Consider the following 21236-nt stretch of genomic DNA (forward strand, 5'->3'; position numbering starts at 1 on the left):
TTTATCCAAACCAAGTTCTTTTCTGAGAACTCTCCAGCCAGCCCCTTTTATTGAAAGCACTCCCAGTGAAGTTCCGTGTAGTAATGAGCATCCTAGGCGGATTTGTTTACTCAAACTTTGTTACCAGGGGCAGATTACTTCGCCTCACTATGTTTCCGTGTTCACATCTCTAAAATGAAGGAATATCAGTATCTATTCTGGAGAGCAATGTGTTAGATAAAACCTGTCAGATGCTTAGGTAAGTACTGGACACACAGTAAACACTCACTAATTATTAGTTACTAAGGGTTCCCAGTACATTCTACCACTCTCAGCATTCCCCATCTTTCCCTCCCCCAAATTATGCAGGAGGGGCACAAACATGACAACTAAATCACATACAAAAACAATTTAAGATTGAACAACCACAAAAATCATCAGCTCTAGTAAGTGTAACCACTCTCTTCAAAATGGCCTTTCTATACAGACCGTGCACTTAGTCATAGTGGTGTATGTTCTACTGTGAGATCCAATTAACCTTGTTTGAGAGACATCAGTGAACAGACATGCGAAGTTGCTGATGTTCAGGAGACCCAGGAGGATCATTTAATAATTCACTCAAGTCAGAGTCCATAACACATTAAAACAATTCATAGAGCTCTAGCTTCAAAAGCAATTTTCTCCTGGCTCAGGTAGTTTAAGTGAGCCTGTGAGCATGATCTTGCAGAGTTGCAAAGTTCTTTCTAAAGAGGCAATCGTAACATCAGTGGGACACAATGTTCTCTGTCATGTGAAAGGGTTTACTAGAGGTGTGAGCACAAGTACATTTTGAGTGTGTGCACACATTAATTGTCCAGACATCCAAGGCCCTCTGATCAGCCAGTTCCAAATGTTGTCTTGGAGAATTAATTCTCTGACCTTTTGTATGGAAGTAAATTGCATTCTTAGAATCTCTTCCAGGCTCTCACCATGTATGTGATGTCAAATTTATTCCTGGCTATGTTTCTGGTCCAAATGAGAGATATTACATAATTCTTTTAAAAAGAAGATGCTTAAAGGAATTATTTGGGAAAGAAAAACACTGTAGAACTAATCATCGATCATATCCTGAAAAACATTTATTTATTGACACTTTTTTGTTTAAGGCAGGACACAGTTGCTTCTTTAACAGCATATGAATAAAAAATATGTGTCAATTTGGTGGGTGTGATATTGAATTTCTCCATCAAAACATTACATATAAATTGTAATTTGTCCTGACCACATCAAAAGGAAATGAAATCAAAAGGCAATTAATCACATTCTATTGTTTTAGAAATGACTCTCTTCTTGTGTCAAGAGGACAGTAAGTTCTCTTTCTGAGACAAGACACATAAACAGGATATGGCGTTTTTTTATTTTGTTCTAGGAAGTCTTGGCTTAGTAAAGAAATAATGTTAAAAAAAGATGACTATATTCTATGACAGTTGGCCTCATGAAGGGTGAGGTATTATCTATTTTTGAGCAAGCATTGCCTAGACTATGGTGTCTATCTCAACCATTAATTGAATTATTTTAAAAAGTCTTCTCATTCCTTTTTATCCTCTTTATAAAAATGAGAATTTTAATTGGACCTAATATTTCTTTTTTTTTAAAGATTTTATTTATTTATTTATCTTTAGAGGGGAAGGAGAGAGGGAGAGAAACATCAATGTATGGTTGCCTTTTGTGCATCCCCTGCTGGTAGTTAGCCTGCAAGGAACCGGCCTGCAACCCAGGCATGTGCCCTGACTGGGAATCGAACCGCGATCGTTTGGTTTGCAGGCCCGCGCTCAATCCACTGAGCTACGCCAGCCAGGGCTTGGACCCTAATATTTCTAAACTCAGTGTTATAAGGACAATTGTTTCACTAATTTTTATCTCTGTTCTATAATATCATAACAGCTAACACATCTGTTGTGCTTACTATATAGCAGGCACAGTTTTAAATACTGTGTGTGCATATACTTATTTCTTACTACAAATTTATAATATAGGTAAACTATATTATCTCTATTTTAGAGATGAAGAAACTGAGAGGTTAACTCCCCGGTATTCCAAAGCAGACACTGGTAGAGTTGGATTTGCAACCCTGGGGATCCGGCTCTCAATTTTATGCCCCTAACCTTCAAGTAAACTGCTTTCAAAGGAGGGGTTGAGCAAAAAGGACTCATGGACATGGACAACAGTGGGTGATTGTGAGGGGGAGAGGGTTATAAGGGGACTAAATAGTAAAGGAAAAAAATACAATAAAAATTAGATCAAAAAAAGAAAAAAACCACAAAAGCACAGGGGCCTTATTCATGAAAAGGGGCTCTGAAATTAATGTAACTCCTTTTTAAATGCTATGTTTTTCTAATAACAAATAAACATTTTATACATTATTAGTTATTAAGTTTAAAGTAAAATAAACACAAATAATTCTTCCAAAAGAAATTAGAAAAATGTAATGAAAATTTTAGAAAATATTAGGTATTTTCCCATTAGGTTTTATATATTTACCTGAGTTATTTGGCAGTTTATTGTGAGTGACTCTACAAAGAGTGCCCTCAGCAGAAATTAGATCGTTTCCATCTAATTAGAAATTAGACAGAAGAAGGAAGAAGGAAGAAACACAAGAAAGAAGACTAGAACTAGTGTTATAATTTTGAGTTTTGTTGTCATCTGTTTGCAGAGACGATCATAAAGCTTATCGACCTATCACCAATGCGCTCTCAATATTGCTGATGTTCCCTTTAGGAAGCTGATACAAACTATGACCTCTTCAAGTTCCAGCCAAGATGGAGGCGTAGGTAGAGACCCTCTGCTTCCTCGCACAACCAAAAGTAGGTAGCAACCAATCTGAAATCAATACACAACCAAAAGCGCCACAAAATCAAACTACATGGAACTCTGACAACAAAGGAATTAAAGAAAAAGTCAGCCAGAACAACCAGACCGGCAGTACCACAGCGCAGCAAGGAGGGTTGCCCCACCCGGGTGAATACCTGAGGCTTCACCCCCTTACAGCCTATCAGCTGTGCCAAGACAAAGAAATATGGCCTAAATGGAAGAACAGAGTGAAGCCTCAGAAAGAGAGCTAAGTGAGGAGGAGATCGCCAACCTATCTGATGGAGAATTTAAAGCCCTGGTAACCAAAATGCTCACAGATCTAATTGAGCTTGGTCAAAAAATATAAAAACAAATGAAGGATACCCAAAGTGAAATAAAGCAGAATGTTCAGGAAACCAACAGTGAAAGGAAGGAAACCAGAACTCAAAGCAATGATTTGGAACAAAAGGGAAAAATAAACATCCATCCAGAACAAAATGAAGAAACAAGGATTCAAAAAAAGTGAAAGACTCTCACAAACCTCTGGGACAACCTGAAACATTCCAACATCCGAATTATGGGCTGCCAGAAGGAGAAGAGGAAAACCAAGAAACTGAAAACTTATTTGAACAAATAATGAAGGGGACCTTCCCCAATCTGGTGAAGGAAACAGACTTCCAGGAAGTCCAAAAAGCCCAGAGAGTCCCAAAGAAATTGGAACCAGAGAGGGCCACACCAAGACACATCATCATTAAGTTACCCAAGATTTAAGACAAAGAAAATTCTAGAAGAAGCCTGAGGAAAGGAGAGAGTTATCTACAAAGGACTATCAGATGATTTCTCAAAGAAACCTTGCAGGCAAAAAGGGGTTGGAAAGAAGTATTATTCCAAGTCATGAAAGGCAAGGACCAACATCCAAGATTGCTCTATTCAGCAAAGCTTTCATTTAGAATGGAAGGACAGATAAAGTGCTTCTCAGATAAGGTCAAGTTAAAAGAGTTCATCATCACCACGCCATTATTATATGAAATGTTAAAGGGACTTAACTAAGAAAAAGAAGATCAAAAATATGAACAGTAAAATAACAACAAACTCACAACTATCAACAAATGAACCTAAAAAAAAAGAAAAACAATGAAAACAAAAACTAACCAAACAACCAGAACAGGAACAGAATCAGAGAAATGGACATCACCTGGAGGGATTTCAGTGGAGAGTGGGAAGGGAGGAATGAGGGGGAAAAGCTACAGGGAAGAAGAAGCATGGTTAATAGGCATAAGGTAGACAGGGAGAGATAAAAATGGGATGGGAAACAGAGGACTCAAAGAACTTATATGTACAACCTATGGATGTGAACTAAAGAGGGAGAATACTGGAGGTTTGGGGGGTGCAGGGCAGAGGGGGTATAGAGGGGGAATTGGAAAAATTGTAACAGCATAATCAATAAAAAATATAAATATTTAAAGAAAAAACAAAAAAACTATGACCTCCAGAAAAATATACAGAATTACACACAAGCAGAATTCTCCACATCACATAAATTTTTTGGCATTATAAATTGATTTCCCTTGAATAAACAGCATCTTAAAAAGTATCTATTGGAATAAGTTGGCTTTTTCTATTTAAAAATTAATGGCCTGTCTCTGGTACTGGCATAAGAACAGACACATAGACCAATGGAACAGAATAGAGAGCCCAGAAATAAACTCATGTTTCTATGGTCAATTAATATTCAACGAAGGGGGAAGAAGCATAAATGGAGTAAAAATAGCCTCCTCAACAAATAGTGTTGGGAGATCTGGACAGCTACATGCTAAAAAAAAAAAAAAAGAAACTCAACAACCAATTTACACCATACACGAAAATAAACTCAAGATGGATAAAAGACTTAAATATAAGTCATGACACCATAAAAGTCCTAGAGGAGAACATAGGCAGGAAAATCTCAGATATCCCATGCAGCAATATTTTCACCAATATCTCCCCTAGAGCAAGGGACATAAAGGAAAGAACAAACAAATGGGACTTCATCAAAATAAAAAGCTTCTTCATGGCTAAAGCAAATATCAGCAAAATGAACAGGGAACCAAGTGCATGGGAAAATATATTTACCAATGATACCTCAGACAAGGATCTGATCTCCCTCGTCTGAGAAGTCACATGACTCCACCCCAGGAAGACAAAAAACCCAATTAAAAAATGGGCAAAGGACCTGAACAGACATTTCTCCAGTTACAGAGGGCCTAGAGACACATGAAAGGATGCTCACCGTCACTAGCCATCAGAGAGATGCACATTAAAACCAGAATGAGATACCACTTCACACCCATCAGAACTGCCACCCTTAACAAATCAAACAAGTGGTGGTGAGGTGGTTGAGAAAAGGAAACCCAAGAACACTGATGGTGGGAATGCAGACCGGTGCAGCCGGTGGAAAACAGTATGGAATTTCCTCAAAAAACTAAAAATGAAATTGCCTTTTGACCCAGCAGTGGAACTGCTGGAATTATACCTTAAGAACCCTGAAACACCAATTCAAAAGAACCTATGCACCCCAATGTTCATAGCAGCATAATTTACAATAGCCAAGTGCTGGAAGCAACCTAAGTGCCAGCCAGTAAATGAGTGGATCAAAAAGCTGTGGTACATTTACACAATGGAACACTACGCAGCAGAAAGAAATAAGAATCTCCTACCCTCCACGATAGCGTGGAACGATCTGGAGAGCATTATGCTAAGTGAAATAAGTGGGGAAGTGAAAGATAAATATCACATGAACTCACCTGTAAATGGAACTTAATCAACAAAATAAACAAAGAAGCCGAATATAACCAGACACATTGAAATAAAGAACAAACTGACAGTAAACAGAGGCAGGGGGTAGGGAACAATCAGGGAAAGAAGGGGAAGGGTCATCAAGGAACATGTATAAATGACCCAAGGACAAAGTCAAAGAGGGGAAGAATTGAGGGTGGGAGTTGGGGGGCGGGGGGCAGGAAGTGGTGGCAAGATAACAGAGACGACTGTACTTGAACAACAATAATGAATAGTATAGGAAATCGAGAAGCCAAAGAACTTCTATGCATGACCCATGAACATGAACTAGGGGGTGGGACTGCTGGAGGGAATGGGGGTACTGGGCAGAGGAGGGCAAAGGGGGAAAATTGGGACAACTGTAAATATATTTTTAAAAATAGATAAATAAATAATAAAAATAAATAAAATAAAAAGTAAAGGCCTATCAAGGTTCAAAAAAACAAACACATTGTACAAGTAACCTTTAATGGTTTCCACAACTGAATTTCAAGGAAAGAATGATTATATTTAGCTTAAATAAAAGTTGAAATTGCATTATGACAACTCATTGAGCACAGTAGCAGTTTTGCTATAAAATTTCCTCCTGTGACTTGATGTTTAATGCAATAATACTTCTGTAATATAAGCAGTAAAGTTGGTGGTATTGCTTTAAATCACCAGTATGAGTAAGGTAAGCATTAGAGCAGATTTAACTGTATGATGGGCCTCCATTATCTTGATCTGAGGATGTTACCATTCCAATTTTTAAGTAATAAAACTGAGGCTTACATAGGTCAGTAACCCTGCGAGAGTCCATACAGGACTAATTTTGGGATTCTGGAACAGATCAGAATTTAAGGGTTTTTTGTTTTGTTTTGTTTTGTTTTAGTTTTGGTTTAATTTTTTTGTTCGTTTGTTTCCTTTTCAGAAAGATAAACAACGCCAGTGTCTATCGTATGCCTGGCACTATGCTGGGTGCTTTACCTGTATTATTTCAGGCTCAAGAATTATCATGCATGTAAGAAAAACAAACCTTTCATAAGAAGAGACTTGCCCCAGACCATAACTAAGTTGTAGAGGCTTGACCTGGGATGGGAGACACCCCTCCCGGACCCCATCTGCCCCTTGGTGCATCTCTTGCTGGGTGTACCAAGTCCACAAGACCTTGACTATTCTTTTTGCTTTGTTATTTCTCAGGGATGTTAATGCAGCTGCTAATCTGGAGAGATTAGGACAAAGGACAAAGAGAAGTCTTGCTTGTATTTTGCTATAAAAGTAGGGGACTCCCCAAACTCAGTGTTTCATAGCTGTGACACAGACCTACGGTGTGTGTTATATCCCTCTGGACCTGTCGCACGGCTCCAGGGAGACTTGAGGACAAGGGAGAAGTAAGGCGAATACACCGATGCTTGTGCTGCTTGCTGGCAGTGAGTGAGAAACGCCTTTGTCTCTGACCCAGGGATCTTGTGTCCTCAGTCGGCACCCATTAAATAAGTAATAGGCTAACTTTCTAAGCAGAGTAAAATCAATACCAGACTTGACAATCTGGAGTCATTGCCTGGCTCCAAAGCCCTCATTTAAAAAGTACCTAATTTGAAAATTAACAATATAATTCATGTATATCATTTAAAAGTTTAAACAGCTGCATAAAGCACATAAAAAACAACTGAACCTTTGCCCCACCCATCTCTTACTGCCAGTTCTAGCTCCTTACAGGCAGCCTTTTCTTTAGATATTTGTCTACGATTTATGTTCATAGGGCTAAATTGCTACTATATAATGCTTGATTTTTTAAATTTGCAATATTGTCTATTACTTTTCTGTAAGAAAAAAATAGAATTTATCTTAATACCACACTCTATGCATACTGAAATCTCAACTATACTCAAAAGTTAATTATGTAAACACATCATTAAATTAATATTTGTTGTTTACATGTTATGAACATGTAGTTATGGTTTATGATTAAGCTTAGTAGGTTTCTGTAATTACAGCTTGTGCATAACATTTTGCTCTTCCTATTGTTAATAATTGTCCCACTTTTGCAATCATTTCAGTTTTTATTCCCTACTATGACTTCCAATTCTACAAACTCCTCTCAGAGCTGGAAAGGCCCTCTCAATAGTTAAACACAGCAGTTCACCTGGCAATTTCTTGTTTTACATAATAAGTCACTCTCTCTCTTTCTGTTTTTCTTTCTAGTCATATATTAGATGTGTATTGATGTTCTGATTTCCATATCATTTCTGTCCTATTTTCTACTTCTTTGTATTTCGATTCTACTTCTTACAAGTCCTCTTCACTTCATCTTAAAATATTTTACTATTTTTCCCCCACTTTGGTTTACTGTTTGCTCCTATGATGGTCTGAATGACTTCATTTTCCTTTCCTAGAAGTACCTTATCTCATGCATCAAGTTATCTCATCTGCCCAAAGATTTTTTTTCACGATCTCTTCTCTTTCTCTTGAATCATTCTTTTCTTTTTGTTTCTTTGATTTTCTTCTCTTTTCTTGCTTTCCTCTGTGTAATTTTTTGTTTCTTTGTTTATTTGTTTGTTTGGCTTCTGCTTCTCTTTGATTATTGTTAATATTATAGCATGTCCTAAAATGTCTTTTTACATATAAGAATGAAACACGAAAATCTTTTTGGAGCTCAATTAGTAGCAGGTGGTTCATTGAGTGATGGTCTTATCTGTGGGATGATAACATGGTGGCCCAGAAGATTCATTGGTGATTCCCCAAATGTCAATACCTGTAGATTTTTTTCTGTTGGACAATTTAGTTTCTCCAGAGGTGTATTCTTCTGACTACTGCTCAGTAGAAGTTTATGTCTGGCTTTCAGCGTTTTAAGGAGAACATGGGTATGGCCATTAACTATACCTTGTGTAATCCCCATTTTTTTTTTGTATATAGGTCTTATTACAGACTCAGCTGTGCCTGGAGTGCTACTCCTGAAGCTATTGGCACAACCTCTCTAAGGTTTTCTGTCCTGCTTTTTGCCCCAGTCAGAAGGCAAAAAATGGCCCCTCGTCTAAAGGATGTAAGCGAAAATATTAGGAATAGAAGGCTCACTGCTGTTCCTACAAAATAGAAATCAATTCTCATTCTTTGATCTCTTTTTTAGCCTCTATTTTCTGAAGTCCTAGTTGCCACAAATTTCTAAAAGTGTGAGGATATTATTATCTTCCTTTTTGGTCCCCCCATATTGGCTTGGGTGTCAGCTGTCGCTGTTAAGTCCGTTTTCGCAAGTGCAGTCATTTTCAAGCTTCCTCAGGTCCATTGTCATCGTTCATCTGTCACTCTCTTCTTTTTCATTACTTTCACCCTCCTGAACATTAATGCCATTTTATTCCTTATTAAGTTTATTCCTTTGCTTTCGTAGGTAGAAGGAGAAAGTACAGATAAATGGACAAGTTAATACATCAGGTTTGCCAGGACAGTCTGCTTTCTTCTTTAAATAAGCAGGAAAGCCAGATCTCCCACAAAATAGCACAGATGCTCCATTTGTAAACTGAATGAGAGTTTTTTTCTAGCACAATTTTTTAAACAAAGAAACTGTTTGCCAATTGAAGATTTCAAAGTACTGTGAGATTTCCAAAAACAACTCATAAAAAAACAAGTTTAGTCTTTGATCGTGTGAGCCAGGATATAGCAAACAAAAATTAGCAGCTGAGAGACATCATCCTGTTTCATCTGAATTCATAACTAAAAGAAAAAAGGCAATTCTGAATTACTCCATAACTTTCCTTAAAGTATTAGAAGAAATATGAGCAATTCATAACGGATGGAACCATGTTCCAATTCCAATAAGGCTTGATAAAAACAACTAAATATCTATAATCCTATAGGACATACATGCACACACACACACACACACATACACACACACAGACACACGCATTGTATTTCAATTCTATCTATGGAAATATTCACATTATAACTGCCAAATGATTAACCCATGCTATCTGGTGATATATTCTTATAGCCAAAATCTGTCTGAAATAAAACAGTACCTTATAATTAAAATAAACCATGTCTTTCACAAAGTTAATTTTCAAATCATCAGGGAAAAAATTTAACTTGCTCGGTTTGCACCCGGTCATGGACCCCCTGATATCTATCATGAACCCACAACAAAGAGGGGTCAAGGATCATGACCTCAGGTTTGGAGCTTCCATCATTAAATACATGTATTGAATTCCTAAGCAGTGCCTAAGTCTTTCTGAAGAATCCAAATAATATGAAGTCACATATAGTAAAATCTAAAGTCCACCTTTATTCCTACCCAAATTCAACTGCTCGTTTTAACCCATAGTTGGTCATTTTCTCCCGGTGGTTGGGCATACTTCTTAACTTCGTGCATGGCCTCACAGAGATGTGTGTTTTTACATTCATGGGTACACTTACATATGTAGAGTGTTTCAAGTAAAAATAAACATAAACTATTTTCCTTGCACTTGAATTTATTTTGGAGGCCATCTCTTATGAATAAACTTAGGTCTATCTCATGCAGAATATTTCATGATATGGGATTATTATCGTGTTCTGCTTAGTTCTTATTAATGAATATTTAGGTGTCTCTTTTGTTGTTGCTATTTCTGTGGTTTGGGGTTAGTGTTAAATAACTATAATAATAATAAGCATTATAATTATAATTATAATAAATAACTGTGACATAAATAAGATCTTTTCTAAGAAGCTCAGGAAATCTAAAATAAATACATACACCTGAAAAATAATTTATGGAAAATGAACCCCAGACAAGCAAATGTAAACATTTCTTCACCTATAAATATTTAAAGGAGTATACATACATAAAATGTAATCACAATGTATTATTTGGCCACCATTCAATTTGCCTTTAAACCACCCACCCACCTGGGCCACTTGTTAAAAAAAGTGGATTTACAAGAATTATTCATACAGTTTCTGAATCTAAAACTTGGATCTGCTATTGCTGATTAGACATATTTGGTATATTAAAGGCATTTGAGTGGAACAATGAAAGCAGTTAATCAAAAATTTCAAAACACTCACTAACAACAAAAAAATCTATTTTTCATTAAAATTGGGAATTTAACTCTATGACTCACCGTATTGAATAAAGAACATTTCCATTCTTGAAAATTCTTAGCAGTTTGTTGTCCGTGGTAACTTCATGAAAGTTGGCACCCTTCTCATTAGCAAAGAACAGGTCAGGTTTCCAAATGGAGTCCAACATGGAAGGGTCCAGGTCCAAAGAGTCATCAGGGTACTCACTGTATGCGAGGCGCGGGTCGTTCCATTTCTGACGGAGAAAGATATTCACCCTGTAGTCCTGCAATAAAAAAAGAAAAGGGGGGAAAGTCTAATGCTTTAAAAGGTTTTGAATCTTGCCCTGGCTGGTGCAGCTCAGTGGACTGAGCATGGGCCTGCAAACCAAAGCCTCAATGGTTTGATTCCCAGTCAGGGCACAGGCCTGGGTTGCAGGCCAGGTCCCCAGTAGGGGGTGCACTAGAGGCAACCACACATTGACATTTCACTCCCCCTCTTTCTCCCTCCTTTCCCCTCTTTCTAAAATTAAATAAATAAAACCTTTTAAAAATTAAATTAAAAGGTTTTTATCTTATGTGCTATTTTGCAGGCTTCTCTGAATTGTGGCAAAGGCCCCTGACAACCTGTGAGCCTTCCCTGCCACAGTCATCACTCATCACCACTGACAAGAGCCATTTTATTTGAGGCTTTCCCCGTGTTTTCAGTGGTCTGTGCGCCTCCAGAGGAAAGGCCACAGAAGAGCACAGTTTTATCACGCTTCTATTTTGTGATTCCGTTCAAATTTACTCTCCTGGTTTGTCAGAATAAAATATTGGATTGCTCTTAGACACTCAGAGTAAAATATTTTCAGCTTTGCAGTCATTTTCTACAACCATTTTTAGTAGATATCTGACAGCATTTGAAGTGTTTTTAGTGAAATTTTCTTGAAAACCATCTACCTTATTAAAATGACCATATATACATACATGCATATATAGCATATCAATTCTAATATAGCATATTAATTCTATGAAATAGGTGACTTGGAAAATAACAGGTGATTTCAGAGTAATAAAAAAATAATAAAGGAGCATTATTACCAGTAATTCTTTAGGAAGATTTAGCTCATGAGATTTCTGAATCAGACCTTTCATAGTTAAGTTGAAAAGGGCGAGTCAATGGCTCAGTCAAATTCTTGTTCACAAATTCTGGACTAATGTATAAAATGACAAGATAAATAGCCTCCTATATGTGTGGCATTTATACACAGTATATGGATATAAGTATTACCTATGACTATAAACACAATATTTCCCCTTAGAATTTTGAAATGAGCAAATAAACATGTAGATTTCATTACAACATGAGTAATGTGAACATTTTTGTAAAGTTTCATTTGCATGGAAAATAGGCTGGAGATATTCAAAGGAAGTGAACACCAGTATTGATCTATGTTTTTTGTTCCTTGAATACCAAATTGTCAATTATCAAAATATAGTAACCAAGCAATCACAAACAATACTTTCACAATATCATACCCAGTAAATGGCCTATCTTGCAGGTAGGTCTAATTCAGAGCGTTTGTGAATGTAACAAATCTGTACGTTACCTTAGTCATTTTTTGTGCACTGAGTCCTCTGTCCTCTAACTGTAACTGAGGTTACACACCAGCTGATATACTTTCTGTTTGCCAGGTGCCCCACGCAGTCTCAAAAGTACCCATGCAGCAGAGTTCACTTCAGCGTCTTCACCAGAAAGCTTACGATAATGTGGAAATCTCACTGGCCGTAAGGATCTGCAGAAGCTATGAATGTGAATGTATGAACGCACTCCTACCAGATGAAGATGGGTCATACTCGCTTAGCCTAGAGTGTGGACTACTATGAACTACCATGAAGCACACCTCCCTGGTGGCCAGTTCATATGTCCCTCATCATTCCACCGTCTGTACCTGAGTCCTGACCACCACCAAGAGAATGGGTGATTGGACTACAGTCAGTTTCTCTCTGCCTTACTCATAGGAGACAGTTAAAGCAAGTCAAGTTAGAGCGATACCGGCCATAAAAAAAATCACTGAGTAGTACAGAATTTACTTTTGGACTGATTCTAAAATATAGATTTAAAAATTGAAATACTTTTGTGCTGTAACTTAACAAATTAATTTGTTAACTGAGAATACTCTGTAGGTGTCCCACACTGTGAGGCTTAAATAAAAGTACTTTTTTTAAAAAAGTGCTTTTAAGCTTCAGTGTGTGTAATAAACCCTGGCTGAATGTCCTTATCCTTGTTTTCTTGGCTTAGTGACAAACTTTACAAACACAATCTCAGATCTCCAGGAACATTCTTTGCTCAAAAAGTGAGTTAAAAAAGACATCAAGTGCCCTTCAGCTTCTGTTTCTAAATCACATAAGGAAAAAAATCAACTGTCACCTGTCGACCAAGGCCAAGTGTTAACCGACATCCATCATGCTCTTTCTGTCAATAACCAAAAATACCTGTTTCCTAACACATTTAAGTGTTTGATATAGGGCCAAAGTCCAAAGCGAAATTCTAAAATAACCATCTCCTGAAAAACCAGAAACTTTGGTTTTGACACTCATCACAGTTTGGATTTTGACCTGCCTGCAAATGAACATTATGCTGAGAAGCTTCCCTATCATGCACCAAATTTAGCATTTCAAAAATAATTTTTAAGGCTGATTCCTCATAGCCAAAGCATCCCATTTATACCCAGCAACAATTATATTATTTTTGAATCTGGATCATTTTTGAAAATGTGCGAAGGGTAAATAAAATGAAGTAAAATGAAATAACACCACCCTGAAATAAATCCTTGTGACTTGATTTGAAATAACTTGAATATAATAGAAGATCATGGACTGAAGAGGAAACAGCTTTGCAAAACAAAGACTGATCGGTATGTATGCAACATGTGCAAAAATATTTTATTTGTTTCATTTATTTTTTAAATATATTTTATTGATTATGCCATTACAGTTGTCCTATTCCTCCCCTTCATTCCCTTGCACCCTGTACACCCCCTCTCCCACCATTCCCCCCCCTTTAGTTTGTGTCCATGTGTCACAAGTTCTTTAGATTCTGTATTTCCCATACTATTCCTGCCCTCCCCCCTATCTATTTTCTACCTACCATCTATGCTACTTATTCTCTGTACCTTCTCCCCGCTTCTCCTCCTCCCACTCCCCTGTTGCTAACCCTCCATGTGATCTCCATTTCTATGGTTCCACTCCTGATCTAGCTGTCCTCTTAGTTTGCTTTTGTTTTAGGTGTGGTCGTTAATAACTGTGAGTTTGCTGTCCTTTCACTGTTCAAATTATTTGTCTTCTTTTTCTTAGATAAGTCCCTTTAGCATTTCATATAATAAGGGCTTGGTGATGATGAGCTCCTTGAACTTGACCTTATCTGAGAAGCACTTTATCTGTCCTTCCATTCTAAATGAAAGCTTTGCTGGATAGAGCAATCTTGGATGTAGGTCTTTGGATTTCATGACTTGGAATACTTCTTTCCAGTCCCTTCTTGCCTGTAAGGTCTCTTTTGAGAAATCCGCTGACAGTCTGATGGGAACTCCTCTGTAGGTGACTGCCCCCTTATCTCTTGCTGCTTCTAGGATTCTCTCCTTCATTTGAATCTTGGCTAATGTAATGATGATGTGCCTTGGTGTGTTCCTTCTTGGGTCCAACTTCTTTGGGACTCTCTGAGCTTCCTGGATTTCCTGGAAGTCTATTTCCTTTGCAAGACTGGGGAAAATTCTCCTTTATTATTTGTTCAAATAAGTTTTCCACTCATGGCTGTTTCTTTTTCCCTTCTAGTACCCCTATAATTTGGATGTTGGAACGTTTAAAGATGTCCTGAAGGTCCTAAGCCTCTCCTCATTTTTTTGAATTCTTGTTTCTTCCTTCTTTTCTGTTTGGTCATTTTTTTCTTCCTTCTGGCCCACTCCATTGATCTGAGTCCCAGTTTCCTTTCCATCACTATTGGTTTCCTGTGCATTTCCCTTCATTTCAATCAGTTTAGCCTTCATATGTTCCTCTAATTTGTGACTAAAATCAACTAGTTCTGTGAGCATCCTGATCACCAGTATTTTGAACTGTGCATCTGAAAGGCTGGCTATTTCTTGGTCACTTAGAATTATAGGCTCTGGGGCTTTGAGCTGTTCTTGAGTCATAATGTTTGGTCTATTTGCACCTGTTATGTTTGAGGGGCGGAGCCTTAGGTGTTCACCAGGGCCAGGTGACCCAGTCACTGGGTTGTGACCGCTCTCTCTAAGATTTCCGTCCCCTCTGTGGCTTCCCACAAGCAAATTGGGCCCCTCTGGTGCTGGTTCCTGGGTGTGTGGGCCTGCGTACTCTCCAGGACTCTGGGGGTCTCTCCAACGAACTCTCTGTGGGCCTGGGAGCCTCTCCCAGCCCCTTGACCCCGAGAAAGTCTTTCCAGTGGTGTTTTCAGGCTCTAATTCCCACTGAGGCCCTAGCCTGAGTGGTCTGTCTCACTGTTTACTTCTTCACTTGGTTTATCTGCGCGTGAATGTGTGACCACAGTCAGCCAGGTTGGCTATTTCTTGGTCACTTAGAGTTATCAGAGCTCTGCGCCCTCACTGGGTCTGCCCGTCGCCACCCCATACCTGGGATCCACCAACCACCTCCTCTTCCACTCCTGGGTCTCCTCTTCCACTCCTGGGTTGGTTGGACCAAATGGTCTTTCCAGCCTGACCCCACTCTGCAGCTGACTCCACCCCTCTTACCGGTCTGGCTGAGTGGTTTGTTGTTGTCGGACTTTCGTACAGTTCAATTTTCACTGTTTTGGCTGCATTTTTGTTTCTAAAACTTAGCTGTCTTTTTATTTATTTATTTATTTATCTTTAATGGGGAAGGAGAGAGGGAGAGAAACATCAATGTATGGTTGCCTTTTGTGCATCCCCTGCTGGTAGTTAGCCTGCAAGGAACCAGCCTGCAACCCAGGTATGTGCCCTGACTGGGAATCGAACCGCGATTGTCTGGTTCGCAGGCCCGCGCTCAATCCACTGAGCTACGCCAGCCAGGACTAGCTGTCTTTAAATTTAGTTGTGGGAGGGGGCACAGTGTTTCCCCCTACGCCTCCATCTTGGCCGAAAGTCCAAGTACTGCCTGAGGTCCCGGTATCAGAAACCACAAAAATATTTTCAATGGAAAGTTTATGTAGCACAGTTATATGTGAGTAAAAAATACAGTAATAAATGTGAGATAATATTGAGAGTGAAATCAATGTTTATAGTTCCCATTTCTAAAATCTAGACATATATTGAATTCATTCATAAACCTCAAAATGTAGTTGAATTGATGCTTGTATGGAATCATAAAATTTTAGGACAAAGATATCAATGACCTCTGGAATCATAAGATAAAACATTTGTATTGTTTTTAAGCCACTGTATTTGTGGCAATTTGCTACAGCAGCAATAGGAAACTGATATATTTTCTTTTTGAATGTATTTGGGCACATTACCATTCTCATTGTTTGAAGTGTGTAGAACAGAATTTTTTTGTTAGTCCCTGTAGAAGGTGAAACCATGAAGAAAACCATCCCTGACATTTTAGCCAAACAGGAAAATAACTCAAAATTCTTCCTATCTGAAGGTACTGGCTAACTTCAGAATTGATCAGAAAATAACTTTTTTTCTCAAAGAAATAAGGGTAAAGTGCAAACTCCCTGACAATCATTTTGCTGGTTTTCTACTTAATTTTTATTGTTGACACTATTAGAGCTGGCCCCTTCCCCCCCCCCTTTGCCCACCTCCACCCAGCTCCTGCCACCCCCAATCATCCCCACACTGCTGTCTGTGCCTGTGGACACTGCATGTATGTTCTTTGGATGGTTTCATTTTCCAAGATTCTCTAATTCCAAAGTACTGCACAACACAGGGCCCCATGCACCCCAGAGTTCAGAATACTAATAGGCAGTGGTGGAATAACTGCTCCTAATGTCTTCACCGTAATACCCCCCGTGTTGCCTGCACCATCTGCTCTCTGAACCCACCACGGGGAGCGTGGTCTTCTGAGGCTGCTGATTCCAAAATAATGGCCCACTGGGCAAGTGCCTCTCAGTTCTTAGTTACTAAGCCAACAGGGAAAAAAGGGCATTTTATAAGAACAATTTAGGAGCTCATAATAGTTATTTCCAATCTCCCTTTAGCTTCTTCGCTATCCATGAGTTTAATTATTCTCTAGAAAATGGCAGAATCTTTTTAAAATTATGAAGATTTTTTAAAAGAAAATCTAGTGATGTACCAATTCTGGGAATAAAGATATGAATCCTCAAGAAGTATAATAGATTCTGGAAAATTGTAGAAAATGAAATATAAGCAAAATTCCTCCCTGTTTTTAGAATTATAGAGGGTTTTTTTTTCTTGTAACAGTATTGAAAGAAAATATTCTTAAAATTCATGTAATTTATCAGGATTGGTCAGAATAGAAGTGTGTTGAGTTGATGAAATACTGGTAACACTCTCTGTGTCCCATTCAGTAACCTCTGTTTAAATATAAGATTTATTTTAGTCCTTTCAGGCTGCTGTAACAAAATACCGTAGACCGGGTGCCTTATAGACAACAAGCATTTACCACTCACTGTTCTGGAGGCTGGAAATCTGAGATTAGGGTGCCAATAGGGGGTGAGGGTCCACTCTTGGGTGGGTGGCAGACTTCTGATTATATTGTCTCATGGCAGAAGGTGATAGGGATTCTATGGGGTCTCTTTAAAAGACCACGAATCCCATTCATGAGGGCCCTAACCCTCATGACTGAAGGACTTTCCAAAGGTTCCACCTACTAGTACCATGACCTTTGGGAAAGGTAGGATTTCAACGTATGGATTTGGGGCAAGAGCACAGATAAACAATAGCAAAACTGAAAATTAAAGCAGTGGCAAAAACAATGAAAACTACACAGCTGACTCTGGAGCAATGCAGGAGTATGGAGTGCCAACCCCAGGACCTGAATATTCAGACATAATCTTTACTGCCCCCGAACTTAACTGCAGAGAGTCCTTTGCATCTGTAGCTGCTGCATCCAAAGAGTCAAGTAACCGCATGTTAAAAGTAGTATTTTCCATCTGTGGCTAGGAATCCAGTTTGGAAACAGTGGTTGGAAATGTGTTGAATCCACCATGAGAAACCAGGATGGAAGGGCCAAATCTACTAAAAAATAAAACCCTAAGTAGACCCATGCACTTCAAGCCCTGTTGTTCGAGGGTCAGCTCTGTTCTGTTCAGAACACTGTCTAGGGCTGCCTCTCCAAGGTAACAATTTCTGCAGAAGAAAACTTAGTTACTGAACTACCATCCCAGAAGTCAGTAAAGATTGTTCCAAATAATATAGTTTATTCAGTTTGGCTATGCCTGGATTTTGAAGTGAAGACCTGAGCAGAGCCAGAACTTCCAGTAAGTACTTCTTTTCTTTGAAAAATAGTAATGTATGTGGCTCTTTGGTTGTAAAGTAACGAGTTAATGTGCTCATAGCTCCCTCCACCACACACCACTTGCCTGGAGGCATCCTCTGGCCTCCAGCATTCACTTCTTGCATTCTTACTCAGTTCCTCTTGCAAACACAGAGAATGGGACTCCCTACCCTTAGGTGTGGTTTATAAATAGTGACTTCCTTCCAAAGAGGACAGCATGACAAAAGGGAAGAGAGAAGCTTTACAGAGGAGACGCATGAAAGGTACCACCTCAGCCAGGGGATCAGGGATCAAAGTCAGCATCAGCGAAAAGTCACATTGGTGGCCTGCGCCCTATGCACAATGCCCTGAGAAGTGTGCCTCAACTCTGCGGTCCTCCGTAGCCCCCACACACCCATCACTGCAGTCCGAGTATATGTCCGATCTTCGGCCTTCTCACACACCATGCTTGGCAGCCCAGTAGAACATGCTCTCTCCTGCAGAGCAAGATGTGCCAACAAGCCGATTAATGAGAGGTGGGAGAGAACACAGTTTCCTGCCTCATATTTCTGCCCAAATAAGTTCCTAAACTTTTATATTTTAACAAGTAGGCAGAGAAAGTTTATGTTTCTTCTGGTTTAGGCAACATAGACTTGGGAATTCTGTTACCACTACTTCCACTGATGACTCAAAAGTTATAGCAACACTTCCATTTAATAAAAATCATTCCCACTTGTTTGAATTTGCATGTTAAAGTGAGTATAACCATTTACACATAGCACTTATTAATTGGCAATGTGAATATTTAATTGCATGTGGGCAACGATCCCTTTGTTATTATTATTTATTTGGGGGGACTTCCATTAAATAACACTACTGAAATACATCACTTAGATTATAAAAAGATAAAAAGTGTTTTGGGAAGTTAACTATTACTTTAGTCTTTGGAACATGTGATTTTCAATATCTCCTCAAATCAGACAGGAAATTCTAAGAACCCGCTAATAGGAAGGAAACTTTTCTGAGAATAGCTGAAAGACACCTCACACTTTACTGGATGGATAATAGTACCAAAAATTAATTTTCTGAAGATCTTCCAACTAGTGTGTTTGCTGGATTGTCTGATGTAAGCTGTGTTACATTTTATCATATGTGGTTTTTTTTAAGTTTGGTCCAATATATACATATAACACTTACCATTAGTGACATGTAGAACCTTAACAATATTGTGTGACCATCACCTCTATCTAGTATCCAGCTCATTTCATCACCTCGAAAGAAAACCCCATGCTTATTGGATTGCCACTCCCTTCCCTCCAGCCATGGTCATCTCTAATCTGCTTCCTACCTCTCTATATTTGCCTGCTCTGAATACTTTATATTAATCAAATCATACAATATGTGGCTTTTTGTATCTGGCTTCTTATACTTCCAAGCATTATATTTCCAAGGTTTATTTTACATATGTTTTTAAATTGTATTTAAGGACATAGAGATCACCTATTTAATTTACAAAATGTGAAAGGTCTCATTATGAGAATTATAAATGCAAGTTGGTATTTTAAAGACAAATATTTTTAGAAGTGAATGCCATATATACAATAATATGTAAAATCAAAATCCACAATCAACATGGAAGATAAAATTAACAACTATTGTGAATTGAATGACGACTACTAACTTTCAGACATGAAGCTACATGCCTTAAACATAATTTGGAATTGAAAAAATGCTGATTAAAATTTGCCTTGCTTGCAAGTTTGCAGGGATACACCTAGGCTTAACCACTTCATCTCACATTACAGGTGTTTTTTATGATAGCAAAATCTGACGCTGTCGGAGCATATCTACCTGCTTCCCACCAAGCAGGTCCTATTTTGCTCCCACAGGTAATTTGGCACCAGTGCTACACAACTGACTAACAAAGAAAGATTATTCTGAGCCTACAAACAGTAAATACTGCCAAAGTAAATAAATTATGCAAACTAGGTTTCTTACCTTAAAAGTGTTTCCAGTTGAAATTTTTAGTTATATGCCTATATATTTTTTAATTATACACCTGCACCTATTATTTTGTGATAATCTTTATACTTCTCTTCACAATTTTAATGAACTATCAATACTCAGCAGCTTGGATTTGAGAAAAAGACATGGTTTAATAAATAAAGACAAAGGAATAGATGTCATCAGCAAAGAATTTTTGTTTCATTTGTTTTTACATTAGTCCTCAGTAGAGAATTGCTTGTGTAAAGAAATTATTCCAATAGACATTTTTAGTATTTTCAAATATTCTCAACACCAAGGTTTGTCATAACAGTTTTACATTTTAATTGATATTTGAATTTCCTGTGGTTTTTCTAAGAAACCCCTTTTAGTTGTTTGGCAATCTTTTTTTTTTTTAGTTTTAATCTTTAAAAAAAGATTTTATTTATTTATCTTTAGAGGGGAAGGGCAGGAGAGAGGAAGAGAAATATCAATGTATGGTTGCCTCTGGTGTGTCCCCTGCTGGGAACTGGCCTGCAACCCAGGCATGTGCCCTGACTGGGAATCGAACTGTGATCCCTTAGTTCTCAGGCCCATGCTCGATCCACTGAGCTACACCAGCCAGGGCTGTTGGGCAATCTTTTGATTCATGAAAGCTTATATTGGATATTGCTTACTATGAAATATTAGAGGTTGAATATTAAAAGAAAAAACTTCCATTTGGAAAACTTTTAGTGAATTAAATATTATATGTTGAAGATGAAATTAAATTGTATTTAGAATGAATTTTCCTTCTGAGCAACTCAGATAATTTTTAATTAGTCATTTGTTGATCTGGAGATTGGCCAAGAAGCCATGTAGAAGCTATTAACTGCACTTCAATTCTGTAAAGGAATTAACTTCTTTTAGAAACAATTATAGCATATTGAAGCCTCATTTAGGATAATTCTTGAGAGTAATAGATGGAATATTTGCTTCTTCTATATCAAGTGAAATAACCATTTTAAAATCTACAATTTATGCTCAAGTAAATTACCTGAATAGTACATATGCAACACACCAAAGTCAGAATTAAAAAGAAACTATAATCAACCACTAGATAATTTGCTTCTTGGGTAGACAACAAAAATTTTAATATTTCTATATTTACAGACATTTGGGATTATGCATCCATGTTTTAAAGTATTTGGAGCTTAATTCCTGGACGTC

The 21236-nt window shown here is 38.0% G+C and overlaps 1 protein-coding gene across 1 annotated transcript in view; it reads right to left on the reverse strand.

Moving 5' to 3' along the window:
* The window catches only part of GLRA3 (glycine receptor alpha 3), a 140762-nt gene that overhangs the window by 67451 nt on the left and 52075 nt on the right, over nt 1–21236 (reverse strand). The window contains exon 4 of the mRNA XM_037042165.1: nt 10698–10921. Coding sequence (XP_036898060.1) covers nt 10698–10921 — 224 coding nt within the window. The remainder of the gene's footprint in view (nt 1–10697; nt 10922–21236) is intronic.

Source organism: Sturnira hondurensis, unplaced genomic scaffold (genome assembly GCF_014824575.4).
Source record: "Sturnira hondurensis isolate 20B ecotype Veracruz unplaced genomic scaffold, ASM1482457v3 Scaffold0003693, whole genome shotgun sequence".
In the NCBI taxonomy this organism is placed as follows: domain Eukaryota; kingdom Metazoa; phylum Chordata; class Mammalia; order Chiroptera; family Phyllostomidae; genus Sturnira; species Sturnira hondurensis.